Raw genomic sequence first — 22,589 nt, 5'->3', positions numbered from 1 at the left:
TTTTAGTTACATAAGGAAACAACGTAGAGACCACAAAGCCAACCTATATAATAAAACCAAAAAAACCCTTCTTTGATAATTTATCCTTAGATTATTTTGCATTTTCTTTGTACACAGTAGTATTATTTGTGGACAACAACAATTTTGTTTTCTCTTTTCCACTGTTTTCCTTGTTAGTTCTTTTTCTTGCATAAGTGCAGTAGCAAGCCCTCCAGTACAGTGTTAACCAGAAATGGCCGTGGCTGACATTCTTGTCTTGTTCTCGATATCAAAGGAAAGCTTTCAGTGTTTCATTAAAGAATAATGTTGTCAGTAGGGTATTGGTAGATACTCTTAATCAAGTTAAAGAAATTCTTTTTTGTTTCTTGTTTGCTAAGGGTTTTTTAGTTATTTGGGTTTTCCTTCTTTTTAAATCATGAGTGGAACTTTTGAGATCTTGCTTCATGGCAATTATCATCAATTTGGCTCAAATAAATTTTTACAAAAATTCTCAAAAAAACCCAAAAAAACAAAACAAAAAAAATCATGAGTGGATGAGTTCAGTTGTAACAATGTTCCTTTCATAGCTGTTGTTGATCAAGATATTTTTTCTTTAATTTATTAATGTCTTGAGTTATATTGATTTTCTAATCGTCATTCAGCTTTATATTCCTGGTATAAACCCAGCTTGGTAAAGGCCCTATTGTTGAATTTGTTTATTAAGAATTTTTGGGGCTGGCTGAGTGGCTCAGTTGGTTAAGAGTTAGCTTAAGAGTGCGAGCTCTGAGCAACAGGGCCACCGGTTGATAGCCACATGGACCAGTGATGCTGCAACTGAGCTGAGCTGTGGCTGAGCTGCCAACAGTTGGCAGGATGGCTCAGCTGGTGAGAGCATGTGCACCTAATAACAAGACTGCCTGTTAGATGGTGGGCTACACCTGCCTGCAACTAAGACAGTACTCGGCACCTTGAGCTGAGCTGCTGCCCAGATGGCTCAGTGGACAGAGCATGCGCTTTTATAACAACAAGGCTGCAGGTTCGACTCCCATATGGGATAATGGCTACGCCCATTCGCAACTAAGATTGTAACAGAGCACCTTGATCTTAGAGGCCACGAACTGCCAATGGGCAGCCAGATGGTGACTGGCGCCCTCCACAACTAAGATTGAAGAAAACAACTTGGCTGGTCCCCCTCCTCCAATTCCCCAATTAAAAAAATAAGTAAATAAAAATAATAAAAAAGAATTTTTGCATTATATTCATGAATCATATTGGCTTATAATTTCCTTTCACATACTGAACTTTTCAGATTTTGATATCAAAGTTATTCTGGCTCATGAAAGAAGTTTTGGAGTATGTTCCCTCTTTTTCTGTTCTCCGAAACCATTTATGTAATATTAGAGCATTCTTTGTATGTTTGATAGAATTCACTGATGCTACTATCTGGGTCTAGAATTTTTTATTTATCTGTCTAGAGAGAGAGAGAGAGAGAGAGAGAGAGAGATTTGAACACTAATTCATTTTTTTTAACAGTCTAAGGAATTTTAAGGCTTTCTATATTTTTCTTTAGATACTCTTGAGTAGTTACATTTTTTAGGAATTAGTCTGTTTCATCTAAGTAGACAAACATATTGGTATAAAGTTGTTCACAATATCTAAATTTGTAAATTGTTTATTTTTGTAATGCGGTATATAATTTACATGTAGCAAAATGCACAGGTCTTAGATGTTCTATCAGTTTGACAATTGCACGTTTCTGTAATCCACACTCCTTTGAAGGTAACAAAACATTTCTTTGAGTTTAGAAAGCTCTCATATTTCTTCCCACTCCCTGACCCTAAGCAACGCTATTCTGATTCTGTCATCATAGACTAGTTTTGCCTATTCTTGTAATCAAAGAAATGGAACCTAATAGTAGATACTCCTTGATATCTGGTTTCTTTTATTCAGAATGATGTTTCTAGGATCCATCCATGTTGTTGTGTGTATCAGTAGTTCTTTTTATTGTATGAATTGTATGAATATGCAGTTGTATGATTGTACCACAGTTTATTCGTTTTCCTGTGGATGGACACCTAGGCTGTTTTCAGTTTAGGCTAATTGTGACTTAAATTCCTATGAAAATTTCTAGTATAAAGCCTTTTGTGGACATATATTTTCATTTCTCATGGGTAAATAAATACCTAAAAGTGAAAATGCTTGGTCCTACCGTAACGCCTATGTTTAACTTTTTGAGAAACTGCCAAACAGCTTCCAAATGATCGTGTCATTTTATATTTCTGTCAGCCATGCATGAGAGTTTTGGTTGTGCCATACCCTCACTAACATTTTGGGTTGGCTGGCTTTTTCATTTTAGGTATTCTAATGCATGTGTAGTGGTATCTTATGGTTTTGATTTTCATCTTCCTGATGACTGATGATGTTGAGCAATTTTTCATGTGTTTATTGGCCATTTATATATTTTCCCTTATGCAATGTCTGTTTGAATCTTTGTGTCATTATTTATTGGGTTATTTCAACTTTTATTCTTGAATTGCAGGAGTTCTGTGTATATCTTGGATATTTTTTTTTAGGTATATGTATTATGAATATTTTCTTCCCACCTGTGACTTGCCTACTTATTTTTTATGGCATCTTTTGATGAGTAGTCGTTTTAAATTTTTTATAAAGTCCAGTTTATCAGTTTTTTTTTATGGTTAATGCTTTCTGTGTGCTCTAAGAAATCTTTGCTTTCTCAAAGATTGTGAAGATATTCTCTTATATTTTCTTTTTGAAGCTTTATAGTTTTATGTTTGGATCTGTAATCCATCCTGAATTAATTTTTGTTTATGGTGTGAGGTAGAAATTGAGGTCCTTTTTCTTCCATATGGGTATTCAGTACCATTTGTTGAAAACACTTTCCTTTCTCCATTAAATTGCTTTGGTGCCTTTGTTAAAATCATTTGACAGCTTAACTGTCAGTCTGTTTCTGCAGTCTTTATTCTGTTGACCATTTGTCACCTTTAACCAGCACCACATTATATCAGTGTGTGTGTGTGTGTATGTGTGTGTGTGTGTTTTAAGAAACAATAATGTTTTATTGCTATCAGCAGGAGTGGCCTGCATGGGGTGGTGGGTGCGCCGGGCGTAGGAGTGGTCTGGAGGCCAGCTCCCAGAGCTCCTCAGATATACTTCTGGGAACGGGTAAAGGAGTTATGGCAAGCTACCGCCAAGTCACCAATAAGATTAACAAATTCTTGGAAATCTAGCTGCCCATCACAGTTGAGGTCCAGTTTCTTCATCATGCAGTCAAGGACACTGGGGTCCTTCTGGTTCTTTTTGAGGGCAGCTAGTTCTGTATTCATTAAGGTTAGGAACTCAGTCTTGGAGAGATTGCTCTTGTTACCGCCCTTTCCAGCATACTTCTGGAAAACAGCAATCAGAGACTCGATGTACTGCTCAGTCTCTGTAGGGCTGGACATTTTTGCCATGTGAGAGTGGAGTGAGGCGCAGAGGCTGGGAGCTGGGAGTGGTGCGCTGAGCTCTACCTGGTTGGCTCCACATCGTTGATTATCGAAGCTTATAGTAAATCTTAGACCAGGAAAAGCCCTCCAACTTTGTTTAGTTCCTTTATATTTCCATATAAATTTTAAAAACAATTGCCAATTTTTGTTTTTTTAAAGGCTGCCAAGATTTTAATTGGGATTGTATTGTATAGATCAGTTTGGAAGAACTAACATGTTAATAATATTGATATTTCCAATGCATGAACTTCTTATATCGTTTCTTATTTGCATATTCTTTAGTTTCTCTCAGCAATATATTATTTTGCTTTAGAGGCCTTTCATGTATTTTGCTGAGGTTTAGTGAATATTTGACAGTTTTCAAGCTATTGTAAATGGTATTTTTAAGTTTTTATTATAACTTTCAGCAGTTAGTTGGTAGTATATAAAAATACAAATGATTTATGTCTGCATATAAAACCAGTTTGGTTTCTTCTTTCCAATCTGCGTGCTTTTTATTTCTTTTTCTTGCTTTGTTGCACTGGTTACAACCTCTAGTACAGTGATGAATAGAAATTGTGAATGTGCATCCTCATCCTGTTGCAATCTTATGGGTGATCTTAGGCATTCAGTCTTTCATGATTATTAGGACGTAAGCTTTTTTACAAATGCCTTATGTCAGGTTGGGGAAGTTTTCTTTTATTCTTAGTGTGCTGAGAGGATTGAGGATTTAATTAAAATCCTCAAAGGGTGTTAAGTTTTGTCAAATGCTTTTTTTCACATCTATTAGGATGATTAAATTGCTTTCTCCTTTATTCTGTTAATATGATGAATTAAATTGATTGATTTTTGCATGTTAAACCAAATTTGTATTTTGGGGACAAACTTCACTTGCTCATGATCAATTATCCTTTTTACATATTGTTATATTTGATTTGCTGAGATTTTGTTAAGGATTTTGTGTCTGTGTTCATGAGGATATTGGCTTATAATTTTATTTAAATATTCTTTTTTTATTTTGGTTTCAGATGTTTATGCTAGCCTCATAAAAAGGAGTTTGGGAAAGTTCCCACCTTTTTTCTAGAAGAGTTTGTGTACCAGTATTATTTCTTACTTAGGTGTTCAGTAGACTTTACCAGTGAAGTCATCTGGGTCTGGAGTTAATTTATGGGACGTTTACAAACTGTAAATTCAGTTTCCTTAATGAGTATAGAGGATATTAGTCTGCTAGGGCTGCCATAACCAAATATAAGATGGTTTAGGCAAAGGGAATTTCGTTTCTCGCACTGGAATCCAGAAGTCTGAAATCAAGGTGTCAGCATATTTGGTTTCTTCTGAGGCCTCTCTCATTGGCTTGCAGATGGCTGCCTTCTCCCTGTGTTCTCACATGATCACTCCTCAGTCTGTGTTGTGTGTGTCTTAATTGCTCTTTCTGTAAGGACACTAATCATATTAGATCAGGGCCTCCCCTAGTGGCCTTGTTTTACCTTAATTACCTCTTTAAAGGTTCTTTCTCCAAATACATTCACATTCCTGAGGTCCTGGGGGTTAGGACTTCAACATATGGATTTGGTGGGGACATAATTTAGCACACAACATAAGGTTACTCAGATTTGTATGTAAGTTTGGTAAATTGTGTCTTTCAAGGAGTCTATTTGGGGAATGTAATGTACAGCATACTGACTATAATTAACAATACTGTATTATATATTTGGAAGTTGCTAAGAGAGTAGATCTTAAAAGTTCTCATAAAAAAAAAATTGTAATTATGTATGGTGATGGGTGTAACTGGACTTATTGTGGTCATTTTGCATTATATACAAAGATCGACTCATTATGTTATACACCTGAAACTAACATAATATTATATATCAATTATACCTCAATTTAAAAAAACGCATTTTGACCTCAAAAAAAAATAAGGAATCTATTTCATCTAAGCTGTCAAATTTATTGGCATAGGACATTCATAATAGTTATTAGCTTTTTAATGTCTGAAGGATCTATAGTGATGTTCCCTCTTTCATTCTTTTTTTTTAAAGATTTTATTGGGGAATTGGGGGAGGGGAACAGCACTGGGGAATCGGGGGAAGGGGAACAGACAAGTTGCTGTCATTTTGTTCTTCAGTCTAGTTGTGGAGGACGTTGCTTCACTGGCCCAAGTTGGCACCATCATTGCGCTCTTCCTAGGCGAGGCAGATCAGTCGCTGGCTTCTGGACGGCCGCTCATGGCAGCTGCTGGCCGTTCACGCTGGCTGCCGGCTACACACGGTGGCTTATGGCAGCCCACTGCAGCAGGGGACTGCATCCTACGCCGTCGCTGGCAACCCACGGCAGCCCAGCCCCGGGTCGAGCTGCTATTCACCATCTTAGCTGCAGAGGGCAGTGTCACTGGTCCTCATATGTGGGATCCGAACTGGGACCCTCTGGCATCACAAGGCAGTTCTTAACCAATGCGCCACTTGGCCGGCCCGCCTTTTTCATTCTTGATACTGATGATTTATGTTTTTTATCTCTCTCTAAATACAGGTTTTGTTAGCAATTGGTCGTGACTCCTGTACAAGGAAAATAGGCTTGGAGAAGATTGGTGTCAAAATCAATGAGAAGTATGTACATGTGGGATCATTGCACTATTGTTGCACAAAGCAAAATGTTTCTACAGATCACCTCTTAGAAATTTTCATTTAATTGCTAAGATGCAAATTTGTAATACTTTAAATTTTTGTTTTACATTTTTTATTAGTTTCAAATGTACAAAGCAACATAATAGACATTTATACCCCTCACAAAGTGATAACCTCCCTCCCTCAAGCTACTACCCCTCTGACATCTTAAATACCTGTTACAATACCATTGACTATCTTCTTTATGCTATACTCTCCCTCCCGTGACCATATGTATTGGTTGTCGGAAAAGTCATGATATATTTTTTCTGTTTTTCGTTGCAAAAATGCGTCATGACTTTTCCGACAACCCAATAATTATAGTTGACACGCAGTATTATTCTGCTTCAGCTTCAGGTGTATAGCACATTGGTCATGCATTTACAGTTTATAAAGTGATCCCCTTGATAAGTCCAGTGACCATCTGGCACCTTACATAATCTTTACAACATCGTTTATTATATTCCCCATATGTATTTCATATCCCCTTGACTGTATTGTGTCTACTTATTTGCACTTTCTAATCCCTTCACCTTCTCCCCCATCCCATCTAGCAACCAACAGTTTTTTTTCTATATCTCTGAATCTATTTCCATTTTGTTTGCTCATTTATTCTGTTGTTTAGATTTCACATATAAGTGAGATCACATGGCATTTGTCTTTCTCAGCCTGACTTATTTCACTTAACATGATATTCTAAAGGTTCATCCATGTTGTTGCAAATGGTAAGATTTGATTCTTTTTTATGGCCGAGAATACTCCCTGAAACTAATTTTTTTAAAAAGTTAGATTAAAAAAGAAGAAGAAGAAATGAACAAAAGGTATGTGAAAAACACGGATGAATCTCAAAACAATCATTCTGAGTAAAGGAAGCCAGGCCAAAAAAAAAGGATATATACTATAAGATTCTATTCATATAACAGTGTAGAAAATGAAAACGAACAGTAACAGAAAGTAAATAAGTGGTCGTCTGAGGAGAGGGCATAGGAAGGGCAGAGGGAGGGATTACAAAGAGGCAAGAGGAAACTCTGGGGATGATAGATGGTTTCACAGGTGTGTGCACACACATGTCAAAACTCACCAAATTATACTTCAATAAAACTGTTAAAATTGAAAACATAAATTTATTTTACAGTAAATACTGACGTAGCTCTGTGTTATTAATTTTTCATTAACCAGTCACTATTTATTGTATGTCTTAAAGAGCTCATGCATGATTTAAAAAAATAATTGTGGAGACGTATTCACCTACTGTCTGATTTAGAGTGAATTTTTATGTCCTGGGTGAAGCAAGGAGAAAATTTTCAAAGCTATAAGTGCAGTTCTGGGGGAAATCTGGCAACATAATCATCATCCAAAAACACTAGCATGGCTTCATCAACCAGAAATGTGTTTTCTTTTGGAGCTACAGAAACCCCTGTTATTGTAAGCTATTGGTCTTACAGACAGTTGATAACCTGCGGTGCATAGTTCTCAGAGAGACGTATTTTCTCTGTGTATTTACTCTGTCTCTTGGAATAGTGTTAGTCATCTAGCAGTATAGAATTAGTCGTAATATATTGTTTTCCCTTCCAAAATCTAATAGGAGTGGCAAGATACCAGTAAACAATATGGAACAGACCAATGTGCCCTATGTTTATGCTATTGGGGATGTTCTGGAGGGTAAACTTGAGCTCACTCCTGTCGCCATACAGGCGGGCAAGCTGTTGGCTCGAAGACTTTTTGGGGGCCGTTTAGAAAAGGTAAATTTCTTGTTACTGTTTTTGAGATAATATCTAAATAAAGCTATGACCTTAAAAAATCAGTACAAATAATACTTCTGTGCTTGTTTTGCATGTAAAGGATTCTTCACAGATAAATCATTTACAGTTAATTTATTTACTTTTTCAATAAATATTTTTTTAATATCTGCTATGTGCAAGATGTGCTGGGTGGGTGATATACAAAGGACTGACATGGTTCCAGCACCAAGGGGTTAGATAGGTGGGGTTCACGAGTAAGACAAGGAGCAGTTAATTCTGACTGCAGGGATTAGAAGAGGACTCCCAGGTGGATGGTTGTACTGCCACAGATTAGGAGGGGTACTCAGACTGGATCGGGATGCTGGCCCTGCCTTCAGTGCCTACTTGGTGTGTGAGCCTGGTCAAATCTTTTCACTTCTCTGCACCTCAGTTTTACCATCTGCAAAACTGATGATGTGAATCAGGTGATTTCTGCAGTTCTCCATTTTTCATAGTCTTTGATCAAAGATTTGGGATGGGCTTTGTAGAATAATTCAAAATTGAGGAGGCAAAGGGCTTTTTTGATAAGTAGATAACACGAAATCCCCAGGCTCGGCATGCTTGGTTTGTTCTAGGACTATGAGTAGAACTCAGGAGTTCGCAGCTGAGGGGGTCATAGTCTCCTGCATCCGAAGTGCTGCGTACATGGACATGCGGAGGTGCTGGAGGGTGAACAACAGCTAGGGAGGTGGTTTTACTGGGTGGGTGTCAGAAATGCTGAATGTTCTGTTGCACACAAAGGATTGTCCCATCCACAATATTTACAGCATTCTGGAGTGTACGCAGGCAGAGCAGTTGGTCATAGAGGAGTACATTTGGGAATGAGGCTGGAAATTGATTTGATGCCAGATCATAAGAAATCTTTGATGGCACGGTAAAGAATCAGTAGGGCCTTCTGGAGGCAGTGGGAGCTGTTGAAGACCTTTATTTTCCCCAACTTTTCATTTAGAAAGATGTCAAACCATAGAAAGAAGAGTAACAATCACCCATATTACCCTTTTACCCCAATTCCCCAGTTATTCACACTGACATTTTTGTTCTCTCTTTTTGTGAAGATCTATATATGTATGTACATAAATGCTTGTACAATTTTTTTGGCTGAGCTTTTTGAAATAGCAGACATCAATGATGTTTTTGCCCCTAAATACTTTACCATGCATCTCCTAAGAACAAGGATATTCCCCTGCGTAACCACAATTCCATTCTGGTAGCTGAGAAATTCAACAAAAATGCAGTAATACATTTGTCCTCAGTTGTCCATTAAGTGTGTGTGTGCACATGTTTTGATACACACAGTACATGGTCCTTCTAATTCCTAAGTCTCTCTTAATCTGTTACAGCTCCTGCCTTTATTTACCTGTTTGCTCATTTTACTTTTCATGACTTTGACTTTTGATGAATCCAGATGTCTCACATTTTGAATTTCTCTGATTGTTTTTGCATGATTAGATTCAGGTGAAAAGTTTTAGGCACATATTCTTCATAAGGGATGCTGTGTGCTGCTTATATCATCACCCCAGGTGCCTTGTAAGGTCATGAATGAAGACCTTGTGTACATGTGGAGGTCTTGGTGGATGAGGAGCATTTGGGCACATGGCTCTGCTGGCATTAATGGGTGGGGCCAGGAATACTAAATGTTTAAAGAAGAATTAGCCTGTCCAAAGTGCAATAACATTTCAGGGTATGTGGAAGCAGAGTAGTTGCCTAATGCTTTAAGGAGTTAGTCAGGGTAGCCATGGGATGGAGAGATTAGAAGACAGACCAGTGTGTGTGCAGAAAGAGAGCTGTTAAAGATACAGGACTGAAAGGAAGACTACAGGTAGGACAAAATGAAGACAAGTTCAAGTGGAGAAGATAGTGTAAGATGTGGAGAAAGTGTTTTAGGTGAAAGGGAGGAAAGTTGAGAAATTGTTGATTTTTCTTAATTGATATGACACAGGAAACACATTTGTTGAAGGTGAGGCTTCCACTGTAAGCCATGGATTATGGAGTCAGCTGCTGGTCAATAAATAAACTGATGAGCATTTGAGAGCCTAAGAGAAGTCAGAAAATACTAAGACAGTCCACTTGGTTATGTGATTTTCTCTAGCCTTGTTGGATAAAGAATACAAATGCTTGGCTGACCCATGATTTTAAGGTTCACAAACGTGAAATGGAATTAGAGCATTTTAAGTGAAAGACTAGGCTGATGTATATTGTACACAAATCACCTTGATGCAGGGATACCTGGTGGTGTTTTGTTTTGTTTTCCTTCTGGGTAAAATAGAAACTCACTCAAACTAGGGAAACTGAGGGAGTTTATTATAAGGATCACACATATGAGTAAGTCAAATCACATAATGACTAAGAACAACGACCGTGCTAGGGCTGGGCCTCACTGCAGTTGGAGCAGGGCTGGATCCTGGGGTCACAGCTGCTCTGGGGCCCCAGCACAAAGGTGCAGGCTTCACAGGGTGCCCTTCCATTAGCCTAACGTGGCTACAGCTCTACAGGCGTGTTTATTCCTGTCCCACTACCACCTGGGGGAATCCTTCCTTTGCTCCTAGTCCGTTTTTCCGCATGGATTTCTGGCTAGCTTACGCATTACCTTTCTTTGGGTTAGATGTCACCCCTGACATAATCACCTGTAACTTATTGGCAGGGTCTGGGGGGACATGTGCTGTGGGCAGTGTCATCCCACAACAACACTACATGGGGGGCTGTGGCTGGGCAGACACACAGAGCTTCATCTCTGGTTATACTCTCCACTCTCTCTGGCCCTGCACACTGCTTTCTCTCCATACACACAGTTTTAATAATGCTTCTGCCAATGCATTCCAACTTTTCTACACACAGCCACAAACACATTCTCTCATCCAGGCAGGGATGCTACCTGTGCTTGCTTTCCCATAGGCAGACACACAGAGCTGCTGGAAGATAGCATGTAGGGTTCAGAGTCTGCAGTCTTCCTGTGCAATCCACACCTGTGCTGTGCCTCAGTCTGATAAAGCGTCTGAAGGGGATCCGTCGTACCCACAGGACTCGAGATCCTGGCCCCGTGTTAGCCCTCCAGTGCACACATGCCATCTCCCCCGGATGGTCCAGGGCAGTTACTCAGTCCCACACTATTGAGCCACTGCTTTGCTCGACGTCTCAGTGGCACTATTAAATGAAATGACCATTTAATGAACTGGAAATGAGTGGCCTCAGCTTCCAGTGAAATAGTATAATTCTTGGTCACCTAGCGGAGGTACTCCAGGAAAGTAGGGTCCAGAATCATGGGGATGGAAAAAAACATTTTAGAAAGTGTGTGTAGGGACAAAGAAGTGCACCACCTCCACCTCAACTGTGTGGTTTTCAGACTGGAAGTCTGAGGTTGGGGATCTGAGAGAGCCAGTCCTTTTCATCGGTCGCAGGCCAGCACATCGTCTATACCAGGTGTGTCAAACTGGTGGCCCACGGGCCGCATGCGGCCCTCAAGGTAATTTTTTGTGGCCCACAATGCTCTGAAATAACATGAAAATAGAAAAAATTGTTATGAAGAAAATAGCGCTTAGGGGAGATGGAGGCAATACCGTACACACAATTCCCTCGTTAACCCTTTAACTACTGAAGACGAGTATACACGTGGCCCAGTGCCTTTCCTGGGGGCCTGGGGGCTGTATAAACGCGCTCAGTTCCGGCGACGGTTGGAAGCGATATGTCTGCCACTCTCAGTGTCACATAATGTAAACAGATCCCAATAGTGAAAAGGTTAAAAAGAGCACTCGGGTAAAAAAGAATAATGTTAGTTTTATAAATACATTAAATAAAATAAATGTTTAAATAAAAGCAATTATATAGTGTTTTAATTATCCTATCCATATTCCTGAATCCTCACTTCAGAATATAAATTTAACAAAATTTGTAAATGTGATGTGGCCCGTGTGAATCTTGCCTGTTGCACCAAATGGCCCGTGTTTTAATTGAGTTTGACACCTCTGGTCTATGCCATGGAGTCGGGCTCACCCCGTCTCCTTTAGTGTAACTTAGAATTCCCTGAAATGCTTGTTTCAGAATCTGTTACACTGACCTTGACTTACTTATTTCCTTTTACAAATGTATGTGATACAGATTTTATTAAAAAATAACACAAAATAAAAACATTTAATTTTTTTATCTTTCAGTGTGATTATATTAATGTTCCAACTACAGTGTTTACTCCTCTGGAATATGGCTGCTGTGGATTATCTGAAGAGAAAGCTATTGAAGTATATAAAAAAGAGAACCTGGAAGTAAGATTGTGTTTTATTGTTTACTTCCTAAGAATTTCCCTTTTAATCAGCTGTCTTCTCACTTTTTATTTTGTCATTTTGCAAGTTATTTAACAGTTATATTGTAGTAAATTGTCTTATTTTAGGAAAATTAGAAATTAAATAATTTTTTTTTAAGATTTTATTGGGGAATTGGGAGAGGGGAATAGACAAGTTGCTGTTGTTTTGTCCTTCAGTCTAGTTGTGGAGGACATCGCTTCACTGGCCCATGTTGGTATTATCATTGCGCTCTTCCTGGGTGAGGCAGATCGGTTGCCGGCCACCAGACAGCCGCTCACGGTGGCTCTTGGCAGCTCAGAGTGGCTGCTGGCCGCTCAAACTGGCTGCCAGCCACACACGGTAGCTTATGGCAGCCCATTGCAGCAGGGACTGTAGCCTACGCCATCATTGGCAACTCACAGCAGCCCAGCTCCAGGTCGAGCTGTTGTTCACCATCTTAGCTGTAGAGGGCAGTGTCACTGGCCCTACGTGGGATCCGAACCCAGGCCCTGCTGCTTAAAGCTGGCGTCCCAAGCCAGCTCTTAACCAACGTGCCACTCAGCTGGCCCAGAAATTAAATAACTTTAACCCTGTCTCTCTTGCAAACTAATAATAATACAATTGGGGAAAGAGAGAAGTATAATGTATACATTAGGACTTTTGAATTCCAAATAACAAACATCTACTTGAGTAAGCTTATGCAAGGAAGTGCAAGTTATGGGATTTTTGGGGAATGCAGGAATGTATCAAGTCCTTAGGAACAGAAAAGAACCAGAAATTGGAAGACTATCTCAACTCTTTCTTTTACTTGCTTGAGGTTTATGTGTATCTTTGTGTGCATGCATGCAATTCATTCCGTTCCCGCAGACAGACTTTATTTGCCCCTCGAATGTACACAGAAGCCAAAATATGGCCTTTTTTTATTTCTGATTTATCTCATAGTTCTGGTCTTAGGAGGATTCATTGACTCACCATTTTCAGTCTCAATTCTCAATTATGAGAGAGGACCTTTGATTGGTCCGAGTTGGGTCGGCCATACAACCACTTCCATTTGGTATGATGGTAGCCAGACTCATGGCTCGTCAACATGGCTCTGGGAGGTGGGCAGTTCCCAGGGTTTTTGGTCTTTTGTAGGCTGTGGGCCATTCAGACTCCCACAGAGATGTCCTCTACACATTTATTTCCACCTACCCTTTACCCGCACCCTGTTCAATCAGAAGAAACTTAAAATATTTTCTTACATTTTGGTGAGTGGCTTGAGTGGCTTTTTTCTGCACATCCTACCAACATATGAGGGATAGGGGAATAAAAAGTTTGAGGATTATTACTACTTGAGGTTTTAAGCAAAAGAGAATCAAGATCTCAAGTCCTCTCTCTTAAAGACATTTTAATTTATTACTGGGAATTACTTTAAACCATAGCACAGATACTTACCTAGTTAAACCATTTAATGACTTACTGAAACTCTTCTTACACTTCTGGTGTAGGGAAAATGTATGATTAAAACTTCATAATGTTATTGTAGATGATTGTTTTCAGTGAGACACTTAAATATTTTAGAGGACATTGTTTGATCAGTGTCTGTAACTCCTTGTGATGAGTCATCCTTTCTTCAGTGGTGAATTTCCACTTGGGTGTCAGAAAATTGATGGTAACAATTATGAATTTACCACTTAGTTGTAAAACTTTTTTAAATTAATGAGAAATTAAAATAGAGAGACAGGAAGAATATAGCAGGTCATACCCCAGTTAAAGGAATGTCTTTCTAGTAAAAAAGTTCCCCAAGTTTGTGGGATTTGTTTAAGGTCTTCATCCTAAGGTTCACTGCACATCAACTCACCTACCATATATATAGTAAAATAAATAAATAAATCTTACAGGGGCCAGAATAGGGCTGTGCTCTCTGGTGGCCTGACTTAATACAAATTTTTAGAGTACAGGCATGCCTCAGAGGTATTGTGGGTTCAGTTCCAGATCACCACAATAAAGCAAAGTATTGCAACAAAGCCAGTCACATGAATTGTTTGGTTTCCCAGTCCATATAAATTTATGTTTACACTATAATGTAGTCTATTAAGTGTGCAATAGCATTTGTATCTCAAGGAATAGGAGGCCCAAGGAGAGGGAGAGAGACGGGAACAGCCAGTCAGTGGAGCAGTGAGAACACACATTTATAAAGTAAGTTTGCCATTTTATATGGGAGCAGTCTGTGGCGCCATAAAACAATTAGAATAGTAACATCAGAGATCACTGATAACAGATCACCATAACAAATGTAATAATGAAAAATTTCCAGATATTGCAAGAATTACCAAACTGTGACAGAGACAAAGTGAACAAATGCTGTTAGAAAAATGTCACCGATAGAGTTGCTCCCAGGGTTACCACAAATCTTTATGTAAAAAATGCAGTGTCTCTGCAGTGCTATGAAGCGAAACAAAATAAAACAGTGTACCTGTACATTTGGGCAAAATCATCTTGCTCCCGCTGCTCAGCATCACAAGAGAGTATCTTACCACATATTACTAGTTCAGGAAAAGATCAAAATTCAAAATTGGAAGTACTATTTCACACCATTGTAAAGTCGAGAAATTGTACAATAAATTGAACCATTATAAGTCAGAGACCAATGTAGTTTAGAATACATTTCTTATGCTGGCACCAAATATTAATCCATTGCCTTCTGTATGAAGCGATTAGGAGGAACAACACTGGGAGTAGCCATCACAAGCAGGAGGGGGGGAACATTGTGTTTTTTCTGGTTCTTAGGTGACTGAGCCAGATTGAGGAATCTGAGCCGTGCTAGAATGAAGGCTTTCGAGTAGCATAGGTAATGTTCTTAATATCTTTCAGTGGGTTGAACTGTATCTCCTCTTCTTTTCCTAGATTTGGTTTGAAAATTGAACCTTGTGGGCAGATTGTAAGCTTGTCAAAGGCAGGATCTAAGTCTTTATTTACCTTTTCAGACTACACAGAGCCTAGTGTACTGCCCTGGATAGTAGTACTCTGTAAATGTTTAAAAATTGAATTTAGTTAATAGATTTTTTTGGACTAACAGAGCAAAAGAAAGGTCAACATACTTGTGAGGTTGGCATCTTAGGAGCTCTGGCTCAGGAGCTCGCATTGGCTACATAAAGTTGAGATCATGAAAATTTCAATTTCTGAAAGCTGTTATAGAGATTCCATGTTTATATAATTAAAGAGCATATCAAGGAGTGGTTTTCGTCTATGCTAATCTTGGCCTCTTTCTGCCTCTTCTTGTCTTCCAGGTATATCATACTTTTTTCTGGCCTCTTGAATGGACAGTAGCCGGCAGAGACAACAATACTTGTTATGCAAAGATAATTTGCAATAAATTTGACAATGTACGTAATATAATTGGAAGCTGAAATGCTTCCAATTTTAAGATGTAGCTTTTATTCTAGTATTTGGTTTTTATAATCTCCTTAAACATAGTTTTCAGGGCAAGGCATAAATCCTTCAAACTGTTACCCAGTTAATGTGTTTGCAGAGGTTGAGCAAGTGATAGAGTATAATTGAGACTTACCAATACCTTCTCAAAAATAGTCATTGAAAGTTGTCTGTTCCCAGATCTGTCTAACTTAGTAGTTTAGAACTAGAAGATAAGTGAAAATTTTGATCATCAACTAATAAAATATAAGGTGTATCTTTATGTGCATTTTGTAAATTGACTGTGTGTCAAAAAGCCTTTAGAAGGAAATCCTTGCACAAAGTGAAAACTAGTTAATTAGCTAATTCCTAATGATTTCATTAAAGAAGAAGCCGTGGGTGGAGAACCCATTGCTGGAGGCTTCTGCCTTCCCCATGAGCATGAAACTGACAACAGCTGTCCTAATTATCAGAGTTGAAAGCACAGCTTGTTTATAACTTCTTTTAAAAGGAGCACAGTGTAGAAAGCAGTGTTAGCACTTGGTTCCTCCCTTTTTAAGAGTTTATAATCTATCTGGGGAGATAAAACATAAAATTAGTTAAATATGAACAGCAACAGCTACATTTATATAAAATTTACAGAATAATCTGAGTTTACTGTCATGAAGTTGTGGGTGCCTTTCCTAAGGGAGCAGGGAAACACTGCACGCACTGTGGCCCCCTAAAGTGAGTGGGAATGGGGTTTGATTGAGCAGCTGCAGAAATCAAGGTTTGCAGCTTTCATATTATTTCTAACCTCTTGACAGAGGTGGCTGTCAGCCCTGAGGCAGAATTTCTAGGTCTGTTTACCCCTCTTTGGACCCTTTCTCTGTCCTTTGACACTCCCTCCACTCACCCTCATCTGTCCCCACGAACCCCATTTGCCCACTGTCTTCAGTAGAGCTTGTGCCTTTCTTCTACTTTTGTCCAAATATCTATTTCTAGAAGATTATCTTAATACTACCTATTTTACTGTAGCTGTGTGGTAAAAATTGTGAATAAAGTTTTCTCTCTCATAGAACCTGCCCCTTCATTTTCTTTTTTTTTTAATAGATTATACGTCATTGCTGATTTTCTTTTTATAGCTTTCCTTTACATTGAAAAGCAGTCATCTAAGCTTTATAAATTAACTATTGCAGTCAGCACAGAGCTGCGTTATTTGGTCAAATATTGGGTTGTTGGCAAAGTCATACGCATGTTTGCAACAGATGGCACTAGTTCATTTTTGGAAGTACCATTTTCATTTTTAAATGGGGATTTTCATCAGATGCCCTTACTATGTCTCAGCTGTCTGCCAGTTTGCTATACATACAGTGCACCACCTCAGAGATTCCAAGTCAGTCTCCTTCCATGGGGCCCTGGAAACTCCACTTTTCACCCACAGCCCCCATGGCCTGTGACTACCCTTCAAGAAACGCTGCTCCCTGAGCTGTCCATTTGAGCACCTACCAGTAGATATGTGTGAGTTGACTGCTTTGAACCGTTGTTCTCTCTCTAGAATGTGAGTAGGCAAATATTTCTCCCATACTGAGACCTCTGCTGCCCTTTTGCATTCGACCTCTTGTACACATACTTTTGAAGTTCAAAAGACCAGCGTCTGATAATAATAATAATTTAAAAAACGCTGACAAAAGGACAGCCTAAATGCAGTGTACCTTGGAAATACACTGCAAATATTGCTTCCTGTCTCAGTAGCCTGCTCATCACATGTGCCTTGTACCTCCTAACGTTCTGTCCTGGGGAAAAGCCTCCTCACCAGCCACTCCTTGATCTCCGCTTAGTTATGCTCGGAACTGGGCAATTTGCTTCCTGGGCCAGGAATCACTGCAATTCCAGTGAAGCCTGTTGCCTTAGAATTATTCCAATGTTGGATTTTAATTCAGATTTGTATGTTAGTGTTTAGCACTATCTCAGCATAATTCGGAAATTCCCATCATACGTACTAAGTGGAAATGCCCTCCTTCATGCAGTGGGTAAACTGCTTGTTTTTAGTAAAGTTGAGTGCAGATTATATTGGGTGTGCATTTATTGGCTCATTTAACAGATTATTATAGTTGCTCAGTTTCATAGTAATGTTCTCTGCTGAGTTCAAAGTTAGTTCTTTTTCTGTAGGAGATGTTATTTTGAATTGTGAACTTGAATAGATTCCTATTCAGGCCATTAACCTACTGGGCTTCCCTTCGTTTTTGTTTCTGTATTAAAGAATCGGGTGATAGGATTTCATATTCTTGGACCGAATGCCGGTGAGGTTACCCAAGGATTTGCAGCTGCAATGAAATGTGGGCTCACGAAGCAGCTACTTGATGACACTATTGGAATTCACCCCACATGTGGTGAGGTACAGAAATGGGAGGTTTTTTAAATTGACTTCAATTGGCAAATATGAAAAATTATTATAAAGCACATTTTCAGAAAGTTTTGTATTAGCAACTACTTTGTATATTTTAAAGGAGAATAGATGTAATATTCAGAATGTATTTACTTAAAGCAATGATGAACATAAATATAAATTTGTTTTCTTCCTTTCCAACAGGTATTCACCACTTTGGAAATCACAAAGTCATCGGGACTAGACATCTCTCAGAAAGGCTGCTGAGGCTAGACCTGCTGCTATCTAGTCTCCCTTGTCTATTTCTATTTCTTTCAAAGATAAGAACTCTGTTGGGTAAAGTGAGTCTGTACTCAGGACACCTGTTCTGTTGCATAAAGCCCAGTGCAGGGCTTTTTTCACACACAGATGAGACCGTAGACAAGGAGACAGGCGGCAGTGGGTGTCTGCTCAGCAGTCCCAGCTGACTGGGAGAGGCAGTTACACTGCTTCCTTGACATCTTAGCTCGGAACCCATGTGAGGTGAGCTAAGATTGACGCTCTTCCATGTCTGAGAACTTGGAACTCAAGAACCGAGCTTCCCTCTGAAAGACCTTTATATCACACAACTAATCTGAGTTAACTTTTTGGTTGCTAATGTTTTTATCCCTTGCTTCCTTGTTTCTATGAAAATAATTTCTCAGTTATGAAATTAAAATGGCGATCTTCCAGTGTGTGGACATGGGATTCACATGTGGTCACTGGTGAGTGGTGTCTGTGGAAATGCCCTCAAGTAATTGGCTGCAGAAGACTGGGGTGCATTGGTAGAAAGCTGCACAATCTGAATAGAGTTTAGTTAGCTGTTTTCTCCTTTGAGTACATTTTTACCCACCATCCGAAACCTGCCTCATGCTTCACCCTCTCCTGGTTTTCTGATGGTACCCACTTGGAGTCATTCTCATCTTAGTGTCTCTAGACTGAGCAGAATATCTCATGTCAGAGAGAGCTTGAATTTATTTTTTCCATGTTGACCTTAAGAATAATATTAAAAAGTTTTTAATACTGTATTATGTGAATTTTAATTTAAAACTTTAAAATGATTCAGTCCACAATCTATTTTAAAGTCAAGTTCAGTAAATGAACAGGTGATAGTAGGAGATTCCATTTGAATTTACAAATTTGTCAGCATCTAACAGGCCCTTGCAGTGGGAGACCTATCCAACGTTTCTGGAAAATTATTTTCTTGAGGAACACAGCACACAGACCAACTCAAGGCTTTCTAGATAGCACTTGCTCTCTTGAGCACTACACTAGCCATTAGCCCACTGCCATAAGATTGGATAGTTCTGTGGTCAGCATTTCTAAGCATATCTTTTAAAAGAAAAATTTGAAGCCAGTAAACAGTTAGGGAACTCCATCTGTAGATGGGAAAGTTTGCTACCCTCTCTGGAGGCAGGAAGTGGAGTGGGAATGGGTACCCTAAGATAACGGACATAGGATCCCATTATTGAGTTGCTGTTTTACTGGGTAAAGTACAAATGTAACTGTCAAAAAAGTGAACCAGGATGTAGCAATTGCTATAACTGAGGTAGAAACAGCACAGTGGGAAACAGGAAAATGTTATTAATTACCACTGGATATGGGGAAGTGTGGGATAATTGAATAGAGTTTAATGGAAACAGCTATATTTGAGCTGAATCATGAGGGATGAATAGGATTTCAAAGATAGGGAGAAGGCTCTGAATGATGCTTTCAACAAATTCAACTAAAATACTGGATAAAATAATTTTTTTAAGTTTTTTCCTGTATTGCTGAGCACCATTACACATACACATACAATTAAGTTCTGACAATTAAGTTCGCTAACTCATCCTAGAAAAAGTGCTACATACCTCATTACTGAATATTACTACGGTCACCTTTGAATTATTCCCTTTGGGAAGCTATGCACCAATGCCAGTGCCTAGTCCACCCTTCAAAGCAATTTTGGAACTTTTTCTGGAATGGCCATCAGAGCTGTCGTCGTATTACCTTTGATGTCCAGAATGTCATCAAAATGTCTCCCTTTCAATATTTCCTTTATCTTCAGGTAAAGAAAGAAGTCACTGGGGGTCAGATCAGGTGAGTAGGGAGGGTGTCCCCATACAGTAATTTGTTCACTGCCTAAAAACTCCCTCGCAGACAGTGTCATGTGAGCTGGTGAATTGTTGTGATGCCAGAGCCATGAATTGTTGGCGAAAAGTTCACATCGTTTTTGTCAAACTTTTTCACACAGCCTTTTCAGCACTTCCAAATAGTAAACTTGGTTAACTGTTTGTCCAGTTGGTACAAACTCATAATGAATAATCCCTCTGATATCAAAAAAGGTTAGCAACATTGTTTGGATTCTTGATTTGGACTGACGGAACTTTTTTGGTCGTAGAGAATTGACTGACTTCCATTGTGCACTTTGACGCTTTGTTCCAGGGTCATGTTGGTACACCTATGTTTCATCACCAGTGATAACATGGCCCAAAACATCGTCTTGCCTCTCCAAAAGGTCTTGGCAAACTATGACTCTCCTTTGCTTTTGTTCATCGGTGAGCCCCTTTGGTACTGTTTTTGCACACACCTTTCTCGTGCCAAGATTTTCCGTTAAGATTTTTCTTACTGTTTCTCTATTGATTGATGTTTCCTTGGTCTGCTATGCTTCTCACAGTCAGCCAATGATTTTGACGCATAATTCGAGGAATTTTTGCAATGTTTACTTCAGTTCTGCTTGTTACTGGCCGCCCTGACCTCTTCATCAGTGACGTGTTCTTCCCCCTCAGAAAAACGTTTAATCCATTTGTACACTGCCATTTTCTTCATGGCATTATTTCCATAAACTTGGACTACATGTCCTTGATTTCATTTCCACTCTTGCCAAGTTTAACAAGAAATTTAATGTTTGTTGATTGCCCTAATTCAAGCTCAGACATTCTCGCGACAGCACACAAACACACACAAAAACAATAATGAACTCCACTTGGGAAGACACTACCACACATTGACACGAACACAGCTGTGAGACACTGATATGTGAAAGTTATGAAACCTTACTGAGCTGTTTGTACAGTGCTGCCAACATAAGCACATTGTGGTACGTTCGTGAACTTAATTGGCAGACCTCATACACAACCAAGGGTTTCCAAGGGTACCCCAAATTAAGTGAAACCAGGAAGTCTGGAAGTCTTGAGTTTTGATTTGCACTGAACATAGGACAATAAACCTAAAGCCCAGGCCTGCCCCAAGTGGAGTTTCTAATAGGACCTTTGTGTAAAGCTTGTGCCCCAATGGGCTATATCCCCAGTGGATAAGTGAGTGAAAAGCACTGTATCTTATAGAAAGCGATAGCAAAGAAACTTGCCTGTCTTCTCGCTGGCATGAATGGAAGGAAATGATCCACCCAAAGAATCTGTAACCACTGTGCAGGTTACACACCATTGAAAGGCTAGTTATCTCCCTGTCCGCCACTTCATCTCTTTCTCTTTTCTCCTCTTCTGAGGTAAAGACTAGTCCTATATTATATCATGGTGAGAGATCAGTTGTTCCTAGATTAGCCTTGTATGCATCTACTAACATACAAATGCATACAGATCTGCAAGAAAAAATAAATATCTTCCATTATAGCAGAGATTTTAATATACCTCACTAATTTATTAGATCAAACACAGACAAAAAAAGATACAAATTTAAATAGCAAATTATCAAGCTTGATTTAATGAATGTATAAAGAAGACTAACATGAATACTTAAACTCATTTCAAGCACACATGGAATATTTATGAAATTGATCATGTGCTAGTTCAACAAATTTCAAAAGACTGGTATCATATAGGGATGGGTCAAAAGCATTTTAGCTGTGGGACTGATACTAAGAACCCAGAGACCTCAAAATGTATGCAGTATGGTGGAAAGTGGAGTATGGAGGTATTATGAGGTGTGAGGGGTTAATAGGAGATCTAGCTGGAAAGAGCCAGGTTAGAGACAAGAACCTGTCACAAGAAGCAGGGAATAATGGAAAGATCCTACACTTTGAAGAATAACAGATTTGGGAATGCCTCGTCCCTTGACTTACTAGATGCATGAGAAGATAAATTACTTAAATGTTGCTATTCATTTATTAAGTGTAGACAGTATTGCCTGTTTCGCAGACTTATAATAATTGAATACATTTATTAAATTTCCAACATATAGAATATTGGTGTAGAGTATCTTGGCTTCCATGATGATGAATTGGGGCCTTATTTAAGGAAGCTCTTACAGACACAACAGTATAGCCAATAGATAAGAGAACTATTGACAAATCAGCGCTTTGGCATACTTCACTGTGATAGCCAGCCTCCAAGTTGGCCCTCAAATTGGATTCTCCAGCTACGGGTAGTCACGTCCTTGTGTGGGCCCCTCCTACAATGTACTACGTTGGTTCTGCATGCAGCAGAAGTGATGGTTTCTCACTTCTAATATTAGGTCATGAAAGGACTGCAGCTTAAGTTTTGGTCACTCGCATGCGCTTTCTCTCTTGGATCACTTGCTCTGGGAGAAGGCCGCTACCATATCATGAAGACTCAGGAATCCCATAGAGAGACCCAGATGGTGAGGAACTGAAGTCTCCAGTCAACAGCAAGAAACTAAGGTCTGCCAGCATCCATGTG

General features: G+C 39.1%; 1 protein-coding gene and 1 pseudogene across 1 annotated transcript in view; one reads left to right on the top strand and one right to left on the bottom strand.

The window, feature by feature from the left end:
* Nucleotides 1-18,293, top strand: part of TXNRD3 (thioredoxin reductase 3) — a 34,168-nt gene extending 15,875 nt beyond the window's left edge. Inside the window, exons 10-15 of the mRNA XM_019632668.1 lie at nucleotides 5,991-6,067; nucleotides 7,710-7,866; nucleotides 12,051-12,158; nucleotides 15,446-15,541; nucleotides 17,809-17,943; nucleotides 18,139-18,293. Of these exons, the coding sequence (XP_019488213.1) occupies nucleotides 5,991-6,067; nucleotides 7,710-7,866; nucleotides 12,051-12,158; nucleotides 15,446-15,541; nucleotides 17,809-17,943; nucleotides 18,139-18,201 (636 nt within the window). The 3' untranslated portion in view covers nucleotides 18,202-18,293. The remainder of the gene's footprint in view (nucleotides 1-5,990; nucleotides 6,068-7,709; nucleotides 7,867-12,050; nucleotides 12,159-15,445; nucleotides 15,542-17,808; nucleotides 17,944-18,138) is intronic.
* On the bottom strand, nucleotides 3,011-3,465 carry LOC109376619 (protein S100-A11 pseudogene; annotated as a pseudogene).
* Nucleotides 18,294-22,589: the final 4,296 nt, after the last annotated feature.

This window comes from Hipposideros armiger, unplaced genomic scaffold (assembly GCF_001890085.2).
Source record: "Hipposideros armiger isolate ML-2016 unplaced genomic scaffold, ASM189008v1 scaffold_1159, whole genome shotgun sequence".
NCBI lineage: Eukaryota > Metazoa > Chordata > Mammalia > Chiroptera > Hipposideridae > Hipposideros > Hipposideros armiger.
Note: the sequence above shows the minus strand (reverse complement) of the source record. Positions and strands in the feature narration are given on the sequence as shown.